General features: G+C 42.9%; 2 protein-coding genes across 4 annotated transcripts in view; one reads left to right on the forward strand and one right to left on the reverse strand.

Annotated features, from left to right (window-relative positions):
• The window catches only part of LOC100194819 (acyl-CoA dehydrogenase family member 11), a 51722-nt gene that overhangs the window by 19111 nt on the left and 14262 nt on the right, over positions 1-18349 (forward strand).
• LOC106578643 (atypical chemokine receptor 4-like) lies at positions 9632-16711 on the reverse strand. The gene is made up of 2 exons (XM_014157675.3): positions 16584-16711; positions 9632-11324 (listed from the first exon to the last, which is right to left on the reverse strand). The coding sequence occupies exons 1-2, from the start codon at positions 16674-16676 to the stop codon at positions 10164-10166; spliced, it is 1254 nt and encodes a 417-aa protein (XP_014013150.3). The 5' UTR covers positions 16677-16711; the 3' UTR covers positions 9632-10163.

Consider the following 18349-nt stretch of genomic DNA (forward strand, 5'->3'; position numbering starts at 1 on the left):
ATTTCTTTTAACGGAACGTGCCACTGGTACTTCCTGTTTTGAGATTTTGTTTCTGAATAGGAAGCAGGAGTATAGAGTCATGATCCGATTTGCCGAAAGGGGGGGCGAGGGAGGGCTTTGTATGCTTGCTTGCTTGTGGATTGAGTAACAGTGGTCTTTATCACCCCTAGTGGCGAAAGAGACGTGCTGATAGAAGTTGGGCATTACGTGTCTTAGTGGCGCAGAGTTAAAAATCGCCGGCAACAAGAAAAGCAGCCTCTGGGTCCATGTTTTCCTGCTTTTTTATAGCCTTGTACAGTTTGTCAAGTGCCATCTTGTTGTTGTTGTCCTGAGGCAGAATATATACAGCAGTCAGAATAGATTAAAACTTTCTTGGGTGGTAGAAAGGTCAGCATTTGATCATCAGATATTCCAAGACAGGTGAACAATAGGTTGAGACTTCCACTGTGCTAGCGTCTGCACACCATTTGGTGTTGATGAAGATATATATATATGGGTGATATATACCCCTCCCCCTCTGGATTTCCCTGAATCCAATGTCCTGTCCGCTCGGTGAATGGAGAATCAATCGAGTTGGATAGCCATGTTGAGTATCTTGTCTGAAAGCCATGTTTCAGAAAAACAGCGAATTTTGAACTTACGAGAGCCCTATTGATAGCAAATCCAGGATCCGAGGTCATCCTTATTATCAAGTGACTTTCCTATTGGCCAATAGAATGGAGGGAAGTAGTGGCCGGTTTTCCCTTCGCTTTAGTCTCACCAGGAAGCCCGCTCTCCTGTGTAATGAATGCACTGAGAGTCGGGAAGCAAGTACAGTGAGTGAGCATTTTTTTTATAAATAAACAAAACAATAAACACGAAACACAAACAACACACCGACATGAAAAAGAGTCAATAACACCTGAGGAAAGAACCAAGGGGACTGACAGATATAGGGAAGATAATCACGGAGGTGATGGAGTCCAGGTGAGTGTCATGAGGCGCTGGTGCGCTTGACGATGGTGACAGGTGTGCGGGCTAATCAGCAGCCTGAAGACCTAGAGGCCGGAGAGGGAGTATACGTGACATCCTGCCTCTTCCTTGCCGGCGTTTCCACCTGATGTTAAGGATGCATCACAGACACTTGTTTATGAAGGTCTGAGTTGTTGTTATTGTGTTTTTTGTTGTCCTCCATGTTTCTGAGCCACACAGCAGCACTGAGTTAACATCAGTGTTGAAAATGTATATTTCTGGGTGTATTTTTCTTTTCTTGGAGCCCCGGATGTTTCTAAGGGAGGCTACTCTTGCTTTTTGTATTCTGGCCTTTACGTCCTCCTCAGCTCCGCCTTGTTTGGTGATGACGCTGCCCCGGTAGATGAAGGAGCTGGTGTCCTACGTAACACTATTTTCGCCATTACCATATTGTTACCCCTTAAATTATTGGGAGCGTACATTGAGTGGACAAAATATTAGGAACACCTGATCTTTCATCACATAGACTGACCAGGTAAAAGCTGATCCCTTATTGACGTCACCTGTTAAATCGACTTCAATCAGTGTAGATGAAGGAGGAGACGGGTCAAAAAATGATTTCTAAGCCTTGAGACAATTGAGACATGGATTGTGTATGTGTGACATTCAGAGGATCAATGGACAAGACAAAAGATTTAAGTGCCTTTAAAATTAGTATTTTTTTATTTATTTAGTTAACCTTTATTTAACTAGGCAAGTCAGTTAAGAACAAATTCTTATTTACAATGACGGCCTACCACCACACAAAGCACACCCAACCAACTTGACACAACTGTGGGAAGGATTGGAGTCAACATGGGCCAGCATCCCTGTGGAACGCAATGACACTTTGTACAGTCCATGCCCTGACAAATTGAGGTTATTCTAAGGGCAAAAGGTGGTGCAACTCAATTAGGAAGGTGTTCCTAATGTTTTGTGCATTCAGTCTATAGAGTTTGTCACCGCTTCTTATAACATGATTTAAAATTCTATTTGCATCATAATAATGTCCAGATATAGGCCTACAACTTTGTGGTTTGTCTTCTCTCTTGTGTCTTCTCTCTTGTGTATCATGAGTGCCACTAGAAATTACCTGATTTGACCCTGGACTCATGTAAATCTACCCTCTCTTTACGGAGGAATCTGGACTCATATACTGTATATTTGTTTTTTTTGCTGCACTTTTTTTCTTCTTCTTCTTCTATTCTGCCCTTGATCTCCTTTTTCCTTCTCTTTAAAATGAGTCGCTTTGGGGTACGTTTCAGAGCTGTGTGACCGTGAAGACTACAGCCCTTTGTGTGTGTGTGTGTGTGTGTGTGTGTTTGTGTGTGGTGATGTAGTTTTAGCTGTAACACACTCCCAGGAGTGTGGTAATTTACTCCAATGACTCCCAGACCCATGGTGAGCCTCTTATCTGGAGGCCATAGTGAGCCCGGCATTAGAAGCAGACCTTATCAGAGATGTAAACCATCTGGACTCCTCGACTCCATGTAAGACTAGTTGATATCTGCTCAATCTAGACTCTGTGTTCATTGAAACATGGGTCCTATGATGGGATATTATGAATGATGACTATGTGGTGTACATTAGAATGGCTGTTGGTCGTTTTCCTATGGCTCACTATCAGAGGATATGGAATTGGTTAAGCTCTTTGGTTAAATCTCTTGGGAAATGACAATTTAGCTCAGCTTAGAAAAGGATACTTTAATGCCACTGAAGAGCGGGATTGGTTTTGCTTGTTATCCTGGCTTGTATTGTACTTGTAGGCCTTTTCATGAGATGGATAGAGTAAAGACGTGACAGTAGGTAGCAAAGTAGAAAGCAATGACAGCGGATAACGAGAGTGAGAGAGAGTAGAATAACGAAGGATAAAGAAAGACAGGTTGATCTGAAAATGAAGAAAGAAAAAGGAGAGGTTGATCTTAGTGAAGAATGTACAGTGTAAGTATGAATAGGTAGATACAGTATATATATGTATAGATACCGTATAGATAGATATGCATAAATACTGTATAGATAGATAGATAGATAGATAGATTCAGTATAGATAGATACAATATAGATAGATACAGTATATGTATGTATAGATACGTCTGCTTGTTTACCTACACACCAACCACACTTGACGGTTTAGGGCAGAGGTGTCAAACTCAATCAGCGTTCTGACCATATTGAAAAATCTGTACACTTTCCCTCCACTGCACGCTGTAAACGGAACACACGAAAGCAGCGCAATTGGCTTCAGGCTGTAATTTCATAAAGAAAATCACTCAACTGTTGACGCATTTATACTCGCTTGTGTGTCCTATTGTCCTTTAGTAGTAATGTATACTGTACCCTGCGTGTGAATACTTTATCTTATCATTTTTTGACAACCAATATTACATTTTCTTTAGGCTACAGTAATGACCCGTTGGAACCGCAACTTAGCATGGACAATGGCACTGACCGAATCTTCTACCAGACCTAAAGTTTAAATGCGTTTTGAGCCTACAACACGTTTAAACTTTCGGGCTGGTAGAAGATTCGGTCAGTGCCATTAGTGATGATATGATACAGCGCACTGTCTGGCTCGTGTGTGTGGGGGTCTGGGAGGAGGTGTGTGTGTGGCAATGCACTGCCGTTTGGCTTGCAGCACTTTGGCAGTGCTTTCTGTGACTTGTAATGCAGCATATGGGGTCATTCTATGAAAATGCTGGCTTTTTGAACAGCCAACTTTTACAAATTGTAATTCTTCAACAACAACAAAAACTTGTAGTGAGATAATAGTTAACCCCTTAACATTATACATCAATATAAATGGCAGCTTAACATATTTTTTTATTTTTACAATATAAAAAAATGCTTGTGGTGCCTTTGTCACTGGTGTTACCTATATTTTATATGACAATTCAGGCTAGAATGTAATTTCAGTCTTTAATTTGCATATAAACTCAGCAAAAAAAAGAAACGTCCTCTCACTGTCGAATGCGTTTATTTTCAGTAAACTTAACATGTGTAAATATTTGTAGGAACATAACAAGATTCAACAACTGAGACATAAACTGAACAAGTTCCACAGACATGTGACTAACAGAAATTGAATAATGTGTCCCTGAACAAAGGGGGGGTCAAAATCAAAAGTAACAGTCAGTATCTGGTGTGGCCACCAGCTGCATTAAGTACTGCAGTGCATCTCTTCTTCATGGACTGCACCAGATTTGCCAGTTCTTGCTGTGAGATCTTACCCCACTCTTCCACCAAGGCACCTGCAAGTTCCCGGACATTTCTGGGGAGAATGGCCCTAGCCCTCACCCTCCAAGAAGTCCCAGACGTGCTCAATGGGATTGCGATCTTGGCTCTTTGCTGGCCATGGCAGAACACTGATGTTCCTGTCTTGCAGGAAATCACGCATAGAATGAGCAGTATGGCTGGTGGCATTGCCATGCTGGAGGGTCATGTCAGGATGAGCCTGCAGGATGTACTGGCCGTACGCACTACCCTCTGTAGTGCCTTGCGGTCATAGGCCGAGCAATTGCCGTACCAGGCAGTGATGCAAGTCAGGATGCTCTCGATATTGCAGCTGTAGAACATTTTGAGCATCTCAGGACCCATGTCAAATCTTTATAGTTTCCTGAGTAGGCTTTGTCGTGCCCTCTTCACGACTGTCTTGGTGTGTTTGGACCATTCTAGTTTGTTGTTGATGTGGACACCAAGGAACTTGAAGCGCTCAACCTGCTCCACTACAGCCCCGTCAATGAGAATGGGAGCATGCTCGGTCCTCCTTTTCCTGTAGTCCTCAATCATGTCCTTAGTCTTGGTTACGTTGAGGGATAGGTTGTTATTCTGGCACCATCCGGCCAGGTCTCTGACCTCCTCCCTATAGGCTGTCTTGTCGTTGTCGGTGATCAGGCCTGCCACTGTTGTGTCGTCTGCCAACTTAATGATGGTGTTGGAGTCGAGCCTGGCCTGGCCATGCAGTCGTAGGTGAACAGGGAGTACAGGAGGTGACTGAGCACGCACCCTTGTGGAGCTCCAGTGTTGAGGATCAACGTGGCAGATATGTTGCTAATTGGAGTGGGTCTAGGGCTTCTGCGATAATGGTGTTGATGTGAGCCATTACCAACCTTTCAAAGCACTTCATGGTTACGGACGTGAGTGCTATGGGTCTGAAGTCATTTAGGCAGGTTGCCTTTGTGTTCTTGGGCACAGGGACTATGGTGGTCTGCTTGAAACATGTTGGTATTACGGACTCAATCAGGGACATGTTGAAAAAGTCAGTGAAGACACCTGCCAGTTGGTCAGCACATGCCCGGAGCACACGTCCTGGTAATCCGTCTGGCCCCGCAGCCTTGTGTATGTTGACCTGTTTAAAGGTTTTACTCACATTGGCTACTGCGAGCGTGATCCCACAGTCGTCCAGAACAGCTGATGCTCTCATGCATGCCTCAGTGTTGCTTGCCTCAAATCGAGCATAGAAGTGATTTAGCTTGTCTGGTAGGCTCGTTTCACTGGGCAGCTCGCAGCTGTGCTTCCCTTTGTAGTCTGTAATAGTTTGCAAGCCCTGCCACATAAGACAAGCGTCGGAGCCGGTGTAGTATGATTCAATGTTAGCCCTGTATTGATGCTTTGCCTGTTTGATGGTTCGTCACAGGGCATAGCAGGATTTCTTGTAAGCTTCCGGGTTAGAGTCCCGCACCTTGAAAGCGGCAGCTCTACCCTTTAGCTCAGTGCGAATGTTGCCTGTAATCCATGGCTTCTGGTTGGGGTATGTACGTACAGTCACTGTGGGGATGACGTCCTCGATGCACTTATTGATAAAGCCAGTGACTGATGTGGTGTACTCCTCAATGCCATTGGAAGAACAAGGTCTTGACAGTCTCACAGCTGAGCTGCAGAGGCGTTTTTCAAAGAAGAATTACGAGATAATGCAAGGGGTCCAGTCTCTCATCCCAAAGAGTACAACATTCTTGAATGAGGAGCCTCTGTTTGCCTTTGCTCAGGCCTTTGAGTCAGATTTAGAGGACCTCAAACATGAGGCTTCTTGATAGGAGAGAGGAAAGTGGAAGGGACAGATCGTCTACTCCTTGACTTTGTTGTGTTTCTAGAACCTTAAAAAGAGGTCTTCCATGAGCTATTTCGACTTTGTAAGATTTCTGTTGTTACACCAGTCAGCAGTGCTTCTTGCGAGAGAAGCTTCTCAGCTTTAAAACTGATTAAAACCCACCTTAGGACAACAATGGTTGATGACAGGTTAAGTCACCTCGGAATTCTCAGTGTTGAGTCGAGGGGGGCACGCTCCCTCAACATGGATGAGTTTGTGAAACATTGAACCACAGACTTATGCAGTTTTTAAATCAAGCAGGGATAATTTGGCACTTAGGCGGTCCCTCTCGTCATGATTAAAACCTGCACTGTGTACTAGCTAGTACACTGACTTCTAAAATGATAAATCCAAACGGTATCATGTCACACAGATGTAATGTGTTCTTTATTAGGCCAATTCCAAAACGTTTCTTTGCTATTAGTTAACATAATATATATGAACATAAATATGATACTGTAAGTTTAATATTGATGGGCACCAAAATGATTTTACACATTCATGTCCATTTCTGCTTGATACCTGGTATGTCAAATTGCAGTGTTTTTTTGTAAATAAACTAAGCATTTGTGTGTTACATAAATTGCAATCTTATCTCCTTGGTGCTTGAGCTTTATTTTCTGAAAATATTTTGGATGTTCAAAACTTATAGACCCAGATTATATATTCATGAAAACAGAGTGACCCAAGTCTCTCCAGTGTGTGTGTGTGTGACACATCTTAAGTCCTCTCATAAAATTACCAAGTTAATCATCAAATTGTTAACATATGAAGAGAGTGCACACTCACCATGTGCTTTTCAAAACAGTCCTGTCTCCAATAAACCTTTGACCCAGGAAGAATTTGACAAGGATGTTGCATTTTTTTCAGAGTGGTGTTTTTTTTATACATTTTTAACACCAGTGACATGAAATTGAGGGACAGCTATTACTTGTAAATTATTTGTAATATTTATTTTATATTTTAGTTTTTTTATGTAGTCCACTAAATAACTATATTACTTTCCTTTGTATTATGACATTTAAAGAGGGAGAAAAATATATTTTGAACTCAAAATATGTCACTAAACCATGACTCCTGACCTGAGGGACAAGCTAATTTCATAGTACTGACCGTGCTCTACAATATATAAAAAACATTGTTTGTAATATGTTTTATTAATAATTAAACATATGTTTTATTAATAATTAAACACTTCAATTAAAACTCCCCCAAAAAACATTTCATTATCTCACACTTTTAAGTGTTTTTCCTGGTGAATAAGGCCTGGTGAATATCGGTTGAACAGGCACCTTCGGAATTGTTGTAAGAAGTGATCACTGGGAGACTGCAGACAAGCCAAAAATCATCTAATCTCTAGCCAGCGTCCAGGTTGAAGTCCGTCATGGGGCTCCGGTTCCACGCCTATGTGGCATATTAAATAACAATTCATTTTTTGTTTTGATGGGGGAACTGTCTGGGTTTCAACTTACTATTGAGTGTAAGAATAGTTCAATACAACAGGTGCAATTTCGAAATTTGTTTGCCCATCAGCAGTTTTTCTCTTGCTATGACAGTCTCTGACAGTCACTCAATTAGCCATGTCAGCTACCAATTTTTAGATTGGTAGTCTAGCCAGCTATCTAAACTTGTAGTCATCATGGCCGAATACCAACACAGGGCATGTGCCATGGGCCCTGACCTCCAGGGGGCCCCCCATTTAGATTTTGGCATTCATTCTTACTCAGATATCATATTAACATGGCATAAGTTATTACAAAAAAACCCAGCACCAAATCAGTCGTTCTCAGTGTTTTGGGAGAGAGTTGAGGAGATTGCTGTGTGAATATGAGTTTATCCCTCTAAAACCAACCACACACCTCACGTATGTGTTTCCTCAGCAATCCCAGCATACGAACACCCCTGTGTGTGTCCCAAATGGCACCCTATTCCCTATATAGTGCACTACTATGGGCCCTGGTCAAAGGTAGTGCACTATATAGGGAGTAGGGTGCCATTTGGGACACAGACCCAGTCATTACAGGGGAGAGGATATCAATTCACATTTTATTTGTCACATGCGCTGAATACTACAGGTGTAGACTTTACCATTAAATGCTTACTTACAAGCCCTTAACCAACAATCCAGTTTAAGAAATGTAGTTAAGAAAATATTTAGTAAATAAACTAAGTAAAAGTGTAAATAGTCTGGGTGGGCATTTGATTAATTGTTCAGTGGTCTTATGGCTTGGGGGTAGAAGCTGTTAAGAAACCGTTTGGACCTAGACTTGGCGCTCCGTCACCGCTTGACGTGCGGTAGCAGAGAGAACAGTCTGACTAACAGATCCTGTAAGAGAATAGGAGGTAAACACTGAGGACATTACTGTAGCTCTGTCTCTGGTGGCTCCGGGTTCTGAGGAGTTTGTCCGCTTTTAGAAGATCCTCTGAATCATTCCTGTGGTGGTGTAAAGGTTTTCAATAAGACACTGTTTAACTCTCCACACCATACAATGCATCTGACTATGCTTTGGGGGGGCCGATTTGTTATTCATGGGATACATTTGCTTTAAAAAAATAATAATAATAATTCACAATTTTGTCAAAGGAGTTTGGAGCCCGCTGGAGTTAAATGTGATATTATGTGCCTTATCGATTTCAAAGAGTTTAATATAAAAGTCCTCTTTGAAGAGGAGTTTTAAGGAAGAGGATAAATGGACATACTGAAATGGTTCACCACTGTTCTATGCATTGCACTCAACAACAACTTCTATTGGACTTCTAAGCCCAGATTATTTAAATGGGGGGAAACATGAGAGGACAGGCAGGGTAATTTAAATGCTGGAATCCTCTTCATGGGTATGTGTCCCAAATGGCACCCTTTTCCCTATATAGTGCACTACTTTTGGGTGCCATTGGAGACTGAACCCTTAAAGAGAAGCCTGCTGTTTGTGTACTGTCTTCCTGCCTGTGTGATGGCCGGATGGAAGCCCTCTCTCCCTCACCCTCTCTCTCGCTTTCGATCTCTCTCACTCTCTCTACCTCTCTCTCTCGCTCTCTCTACCTCGCTACCTCTCTCTCGCTCTCTCTCTCTACCTCGCTACCTCTCTCTCGCTCTCTCTCTCTACCTCGCTACCTCTCTCTCGCTCTCTCTCTCTCTCTCGCTACCTCTCTCTCTCTCTCTCGCTACCTTTCTCTCTCTCTCTCGCTACCTTTCTCTCTCTCTCTCGCTACCTCTCTCTCTCTCTCTCTCGCTACCCCTCTCTCTCTCTCGCTCGCACTCTCTCTCTCTCTCTCTCTCGCTATCTCGCTATCTCGCTATCTCTCGCTCCGTCTCTCTCTCTCTCTCGCTCTCTCTCGCTACCTCTCTCTCTCACTCCCTGTCAACTTCTCTGTCTTTATTTTGCGGATCTCTCCAGCTTTTCTCACTGGCAACCCGCTGTGCAATCAGACTGCCTGCTTTCTTCTCTCCCAAAGCCACATAATACATTGAAATCATATGCTTCCTATCTGCAGGCACCATGGCTGTGTGAGGTTGAATTGAAGATGAGCAATAACATGAGAGATTTAGCTTGAGGGAGCCATTCCTTCTCATTTTTAGATTTATTTAAGATGTTTTCATATATGAGAAATAGTGGGGGATCACATAATAACAACTTATTTCATTTACACAAGATTCTGCTATACTAAAGATTGACTAGATACAGTATAATATATTATTTACTTAGACAAATACAGATTTATCTTGATGTCTAAATTACTTAACAGTTATGTATAGCAAAGGCTTTTAGAAATGCTGGTATAGAGCAAATGCTTAAAAAAATGGGGACATCTGTGATTGGTACATTCCTTTTTGGACCTTTAAATGTATGATATAGCCATTTATTTGTGAATAATGTAACTTATAAATGCCTCATGAGCTTAGATGCATTTTTACCCAAACAGAACCCCAAATATAAGCTTGTTTGACTGATGTGTTGTTTTTTGAATCCCAGAAAGCCCTTTAATTATTTTCAGAAAAGTCAATAGAAGTGTTGTGCATTTGCCCTCTCGGTCACCATGATCCGTAGTGAGCCACTCTCACCATAATGAGAGTTCAGAGTTTTTAGACATGTTAGATGGTGAAGGTGCTGGTGTCCTCGTCCTCCGAGACAGATTGTGAGTGTGTTTGCCTGGCGGGGGTGTGTGTATTTAGTGAGATCTCCAACGCCCGCTCCTCATTGCCGTGGAGACCACCGCACCACCTCCCCCCGAGGCGCTGTCCGAGGCACTTGGCAACCCTGAGGACATGTCCTCTGAAAGAGGAGCCTATGAAGGCGTAGAGCATTGGGTTGAAGCAGCAGTGTGTGAGCGCCAGGCTCTCCGTCACCTGGAGAGCCCGGTCCAGACCCTTACTGAGGTCACAGTCGGTCACCAGGCCGTAGATGACGTCCAGCGTCCGCCACAGCTTCACCAGGTTGTAGGGCAGCTGGGTGAGCAGGAACACCGCCGCCACGGCCAGCAGCACCCGCAGGGCCCGCCGCCTCCTGTCCCTGCACACATTGGCTCCGGCCCTAACCAGCGCCAGGCCCACCCGACAGTAAGACACCCCCATGACCAGGAACGGCAGGAGGAAGCTCAGCAGCACCTCAAGCAGCTCCAGGGCAGCCTTGGTCGGCCGAGCCATGCTGAGGGGGTAGACGGCCGTGCAGGCTAGACGATGAGACGAGTGCTTCACTGTGGAAAACAGCATGTCAGGCAGGCCCAGGCAAACCGCCGTGGCCCACACCATGGCACACACTAATATCCACTGTCTCCTGGCCCGCGGGCCACTCGCGGCCCGGCCTCCAGCGTTGTGGACCAGTGCACAGTAGCGGTCCACGCTAATGCAGGTTAGCAGCAGCATGCCGCAGCTGAAGTTGGTGGCATAGAGGAAGGAGGTGAGCTTGCAGGCAGCCACACCGATCCGCCAGCCGTGCACGGCGTCGGCCGCCCAGAAGGGCAGCATGAGGAGAAGGAGTAAATCGGCCACGGCAAGATTCAGGATACACACGTCTGTCAGCGTCCGCAGTCGCTGTTGCGACGTATACACCACCACGACCAGAGCGTTGCCTGCCACGCCCACCACCAGAGCCAAGGCGTAGACTACGGGCAGGAAGAGACGGCCGAAAGAACGCACCTCCGCTTTGTCGCACACCGAGTGGTAGTTGTCGTAGTAGTCACTGTCGTTGGAGCTGGAGTTGTCGTAGTCGTAGTCCTCTTCCTCCATCCTCTCTGTTTTCTGAGAAATAAGGGACTAAAGGAACATGACATGTTAGGAATGACGTCAAGTCAGTTTAGTCTGTGCTGAGCATTGTATTAACTTAAAAGAGACCCGTTGACAAGATCACTTTATTTTGTTATTGACGAGGCTTGCTTGTTAAAATGATTATCTTTCACATACTTTAGACAGAATGTATCACATAATATGAAATGTGTATTTTATCTGAAAACACATATATTAGGAGAGAAGTAAGTTGTAATGCACTTACAGCCAATAACAGCATGACGATCCAAGTTGTCAACAACTATAGATTGTTTGTTATCCGTCCCCCCCTCACTGCTTTTTGTCCCTCTTTCTGACCTGTAGGGGTTTTATATTGGGTAGAATTTGTGGCCAATGCTTGACAGAGTGAGGAGTGTGTGTGTGTGTGTGTGCGCGTCACAGGAGGTTGGTGGCACCTTAATTGGGGAGGACGGGCTCGTGGTAATGGTTGGAGCGGAATCAGTGGAATGGTATCAAATATCATGGAAACCATGTGTTTGATGCCATTTGATTTGCTCCGTTCCAGCCATTTTTATGAGCCGTCCTCCCCTCAGCAGCCTCCACTGGTGTGCGTGTGTGTGTGCATACCTGCGTGCGTGTAAACAATAAGCTCCTTTTTGTTAGGTACGCCCAACACAACAACAAAATTCCTTACCCCTTGACATGGTGACTATTCATACCCGTTGACTTATTCAACATTTTGTTGTTACAGCCCGAATTCAAAATTGAATACCTAATTTACATAAAGTATTCACACCCCTGAGTCGATACATGTTAGGATCACCTTTTGCAGCATTTACATTTACAGTCTTTCTGGGTAAGGCTCTAACAGCTTTGCACACCTGGTTTGTAAAATATTTTCATATTATTCTTTTAAAAGTTCTTCCAGCTCTGTCAAGTTGGTTGATGATCATTGCTAGACGGCCATTTTAAAGTCTTGCCACAGATTTTTAAGCCGATTTAAGTCAAAGCTGTAACTTGGCCAGGAACATTCAATGTCGTCTTGATAAGCAACTCCAGTGTATATTTGGCCTTGTGTTTTAGATTATTGTCCTGCTGAAAGGTATATTTGTTTCCGAGTTTCTGTTGGAAAGGAGACTGAACCAGGTTTTCCTGTAGGATTTTTGTCTGTGCTTAGCTCTATTCCGTTTCTTTTTATCCTAAAAAAACCTCCCTGTGTGTGTGTGTGTGTGTGTGTGTGTGTGTGTGTGTGTGTGTGTGTGTGCACATACCTGCGTGCGTGTAAACATTAAGCTCCCTCTTGTTAGGAATCTCTCTAGCTTGATTTCTCTCACAAAACCTGTCAGTTGGAGTCACTTGCACACTAGTACACCCAACACAACAACAAAATTCCTTACCCTGTAAAATTCCTTTCCCCTGGACAAGGGTGACTATCCCAGAAAAATCAGACTAATCTTTAAACACTCTTTGTGGTTTCCCAGATTAAGCCTAGTCCTGGACTAAATAGCACTTTTAATGGAGGTTATCCAATGATCTTACTGTTTAGTCCAGAACAACAACAACTTTAGTTGTGATACAAACGTTGGGCTATACGTTTAGATTTTTAATATATTCTAAGGCTACGTGATGTGACTCTTATGACGGTTTGAAAAAAAGTTCCCTGAAAGGCATGAGCTCTGCCTTATTTCTTGTGCAGGCTGCACACACTTCATCAGTCTCTCATTCACAATTTGACAAGAACTTGATAATATTCTCACCAGGCCTCGAATTTCACGGCGGCATCCCCCTTGTATGGCCGTAATGGCCCCTAAAATATCCATGCCTTTTGCGACCAAAGTGCCCGAATATAAAAATTATAATTCCCTTCTTCCGGCCGTGTTCCGAAGCACCGCTCACCCACATGGCTCTCTGATATCTCAATTCTTATCAGCCAATGCCTGTCGCCTAATTGGGTCCTTTTCACATGCATCTCAGCTCCGAAGTCGGCTACAGGTGAAACAGACCCATCAGGGACGCAGGAGTGTGCATCCTTCTTATCGAATTCTGAGGTGCATATTAATGATGTTAGAAGAACTGCCCACATTTACTTTTCGTCAGCCAACAAGATCAGTAGTAGTCCTAACAAACAGCAAAACCACTAGCCTATGTCAGTCTACTATCCCCCATAGTACAAAACTTGACCTATTCTGTTGGTCAACTTGTCCTTCTGTGCGAGAAATAAATATTCCAAACATACTCTGGGACAGTTTTGGGATGTGATAGATCGCAAATGAATACAACCACTCGCAATGAGGCTGATGCAACGGATCAGAACACTTAGTTTAACATGTTGATCAACTATTAGGCTGTTTCTTCGTACTATAAGCGCAGCAATGTGCACACACTGCAGTATGCTATAAGCGTGAATGTTCCAAAATGCAATCAATTGGCGGGAAGACACTGTTCTCATAAGTGACCACACATGCTATTATGCATGTAATGTTTTTGCTTTTTTATGGTAAAAATGATCATCCCCAAACTCACGCGCAGCCTACTGTATGTATGCCAGTTAGGTTCTACAGCAGTTGTAAAGCGGATTGATGTGCTTCATTTTAAGAAGGTATTTGGCCGCTTTAAGATGTGATACAAACCTTATGAAAACATATAGGCCTATGGGCTAGGCTACATGAGGTGTGCGACTATGATTTGAAAAGTCAACAACAAAAAAAGGCAGGCGCTGTTTCTTGTCTTACTACACACGCTGAACATCATTCACAAGTGATAATATATCATTCACAAGTGATAGGCTAATATCACCCATCAGACTATTCTTAATTTAATATTGTATTTACAGTGTATATTATTTAGCATATGTATGTGTGAAATTAGTTTTGATTTAGAATGCACCTGTCTCGGAACAGGGGAAGGGGAAAGAAATGCATGTCATCTATGCACTTAAATAGCAAATGGAGGACACTTTTCCCGTTGTTCATTTTCATGCCAGCCAGGAAGGCTGTACTCCTGCTGTAAAGCAAAGCAATATGCTTAATATTAGGAAAGCTGAGAAATGAATATAGTAGGTCTAGCCTATAGAAAGCTAATGGGATCCTCCTCTTTTTAATAGAGGCCATCAAAACTCTGTTTTCTGACGCAATTGCATAGCTTATAGAAATGTTGTGCAACATGAGCTCATGGGCTCTCATGAAGTGTTTGATTTGATTTTTGATTACATTTGCATTGATGTCAGAGTGATTAGCGGGACAATAGAGTACTGAGTACCAGGCTGTCAGCAGGCTACTAGCAGGCTACTAGCAGGCTACTAGTAGGCTACTAATGACCATCAGCAGCATCAGAGCTTGGAGAAGCCTAGTTACCGTGACTAAACTGTCACGTGGAATTTGACTGCGGTCATGAATCGTGACCAATGGTGTGGCGGTAATAGGGTCACCTCAACAGCCCTAGTGGAGAGTTTTTCTACGAGCAGGTGTATGTGTGTGTGTTTGACTGCACCGGGCAGTATTTAGCTAGATACAGTATTACATGTGTTTACTATTCATGTGCTCTCTAACAGATAATCAAAACAGGTGAGGCATCGTCTCCTTTGCTGCCTGAGTTTAATAACATAGGTATTTAGGATGGCTTCCAGGCCTATTACATTATCCATCAACGTGTTGCTGCTAGCGGGAGAGAGAAATGAGCCGTAGAGCTGCCAGAGTTTGTACAGAGCGTCTGTTCTCATGTCCAAATATCTCAAATATTCAGCTGTCACAGCTATTCTTTCCTACTGGTTGAGTTCTCTGTCTGAGATGTATGGCCAAAAACACATTAATCTTCCATCTCTGATTAACTACAAGATATTAAACCTCAAGGAGCATTTTGTGTCAAAAGGTGTTTTTAAAAATATAAATAAATGATAAGAAAACCAGCTGAGACTAATTTGTTGGCATAGATGTTGTCTGACTGAATAAGCCATCATTTCAGAGAATTATCAGGTTAGGTTCAATCATAAACACACTACAGAACTTTGAACTTTAACAGTCCTAACAATCACTGTTCAGACAATTTAACTTCTGAACTTATGAGTCATAGTTAGGGTTGCAAAGGGAGGGTATATTACTGGAAAATTTCAAAGTGACAACTTTCAAGGAATATATAGAATTTTATCAGATGACATCTAGTGGCCTTTTTGGGTACCGTCATTCTCTCTGTCCCTGTGTGTGGCCCTATCACACGTATTATACAGTATATATAAAACATAAATGTGACTATTTAAAATAGAATGACAAAGCTGTAAACATTATCCTAAATATAAACCATCAACTTAGTGAATACCATTGGTGTTATATATTTTTTTGACACTTTTATTTATTTTTCTATGTCAATATGTCTTTGTTGTAAATGTTTTTTGGGGAAAAACTGGTGGCAGTTGTGAAAAAATACAATAGTTGGAAGAGTTGCAGATGCCTTTTTAATTAATTAGGCTATTTTCTTTTGAACCATATGGTCTATCCACTAGAAACGTATGGACAATATGGACACATACACTGAGTACACCAAACATTAGGAACACCTACATTACCTAATATTGAGTTGTTGTTGTTTTTTTTCTCCTCAGAACAGCCTCAATTCGTCAGGGCATGGACTCTACAAGGTGTCAAAAGTGTTACACAGGGATGCTGGCCTATATTGACTCCAGTTGTGTCAAATTGCTGGGTGTCCTTTGGGTGGTGGGTCATTCTTGATACACACAGGAAACTGTTGAGCGTGAAAAACCCAGCAGTGTTGCAATTCTTGACACAAACCGGTGCGCCTGGCACCTACTACCGTACCCCGTTAAAAGTCACTTAAATCTTTTGTCTTGCCCATTCACTTTCTGAATGGCACTCATACACAATCCATATCTCAAGGCTTAAAATCCTCCCCTTCAACTACACTGATTTGAAGTGGATTTGAAGGGATCATAGCTTTCACCTGGATTCACTTTGTCAGTCTTAATCCTTTGAACACTGAGTGTATATTTAAAAAAAAATGTATTCTATATATGAATACTTTTTTTTTTTTTTTTAAGTTATTTGAATATAAATGACCAAACTTAACATAAATTTCCATTACAGAAGATTCTGGTAACTTTGGTAAACTACCGGTAGCTTTGCAACCCTAGTCATAGTCTTTCTAGAAATGTAACTGCCCTCACTAGAATCATATACAGTAGGTAAGTGAGGAATACTTCTAACTATTTTCAAATAATACATTTTCAACTTAGTGTATAAAGTAAATGTAAAGTAAATAAAGGAGGCGATTGAGTCTTACCCTCAGTGCCTTCCTGTGGGAGATGTAGAGATGTTGAGGCAGTGGTAATTCATCCAGAAGAGACATCCAGTGGTATGGTACTGCGCTCCTCATAGTTTTTGTCAGCCCGTTTGTAAATCCAATGCTCCACCTCCCCTCCCTACAATGACCCGCAGTCTGGGAACACCTTTCACTTGTGTGTGTGTGTGTGTGTGTGTGTGTGTGTGTGTGTGTGTGTGTGTGTGTGTGTGTGTGAGAGAGAGCTAAAGGCTCACACACACACAGCTGGCGGGGCTCCCATGCTAAAGTATTTTTTTAGGTAATTGCAGATGAATTATATGCCGTTTATTAATTGTTTGATTATGTGTTTAAAAATGTTTTTTATTGGCTATTATTTACAGTAGAGTTTTGTGAATTACCTGTTGCTCTCCCCTCTCTTCACAGGATGGATATAAAATATGAGATGAAAAAATAACAATAAACATAATTAAATGGCCACATCTTGGTCTTATTAACTTTTGGTCATGTAGTATATGTTAGTCTGTCAGACACATACATACACATCACAAAACAAAACCCCAGTCTCCGCCTGGGCAAACACCAGGCTTACCTAGACACAAGGAGAACCTCAGGATTGGGAGGAGACCGGGTGTGTTCATAGGGACAATTTAGTGTGGGCATAAAAGTGTGAAACGTATTTTCTTAGTATCTTTCCAGCACAGGGGACTTGTTTTATTGTGTGCAGTACCCCTCTCTGTGTGTGTCGTATGTGTGATACTCTCCACACAACACAGTTCACACTATAGAATCACATCATGCTTGCTTCGGGCCTACTTTTGTCCACAGGACTTAATTCATTTGAGTTTTTTGGTCTGCAGTTGTGTGATCCTGTAATAATCTGGTGTCCATATGTCTGTGACTCCACGTCCTTCCCCGGGGGACAGGGTACGGTCACTAGAGCAGGACAGTAAACAGGAAGCCAAGCTTTTGGTCACCTCCTCACCTCGCCCCAGGGACTCTGCTGGATCTCTGCGTTCCAGAGTGTACCCACAACCCACCCCACTCCAGCTTCACCCTACTCTGAACTCATTTCAAAGCATCTTTTCAAGATGGCGGCAAGCATGTCTTTTTTTTCCTCTCTGATCAGTGTTTTTAGCTGACAAGGTTTTCGTGGACTTTTTGGCTCCATTTAGCTTTGTTTCGTCTAGCTATGAACACATTGGACAGTTTTTTAAGGAGACATACAAGACTTTGATATACCTGGGCACCCTACTTATCTGAGCAGACACCTGCCTACTGCTGTTTTCATCCTTCCACTTGACATTGTGCCTTTGGATGTTTTTGGACTACTGCCACAATTGATCTCCACTTGGTTTTAGCCTACTTGGATAGATATTTTTTTTTATCTCCCGCGGCCCGGTGTAGCGCTTGCCTCCCTCCCGGCTTCCGCAGGCCTGTACTGGAAACTACATCCCCTCCAAGGTGCTTCTCTCCTGCCTATCATACTGGTAACACAGGCTCTATTGCGTTGCTGTTTTGATGGGCCCCAGCATTTAAACGCATTGAGTAAGTCTCTCCTTGCTGTTGTTATGCTGGCTAGTTTTGTGCCTTGGTTGTGACTATTGTGGGTCCTAGTGCTAGCTGGTTTCTAGTCTATGGTAGGGTTCTGGCATGCTGCCTGTAACTGTGGTGATCCGATAAACTGTGTGATTCAATCGAACTATCACACTGTGTGGATTGATTGACTTTTAGCTGATTCCTCGCCAACCTATTTTATTTGTGTGGAT

This window comes from Salmo salar, chromosome 19, assembly GCF_965601325.2.
Source record: "Salmo salar chromosome 19, fSalSal1, whole genome shotgun sequence".
Classification (NCBI taxonomy): domain Eukaryota; kingdom Metazoa; phylum Chordata; class Actinopteri; order Salmoniformes; family Salmonidae; genus Salmo; species Salmo salar.

Bases quoted from the DNA above. Each gene is read 5' to 3' on its own strand.
- LOC106578643 (XM_014157675.3), bottom strand. From the start codon at position 16,676: ATGAGGAGCGCAGTACCATACCACTGGATGTCTCTTCTGGATGAATTA. The intron at 11,325-16,583 runs GTAAGACTCAAT...ATGTTCCTTTAG, and splicing joins CCCACAGGAAGGCACTGAGG to TCCCTTATTTCTCAGAAAAC.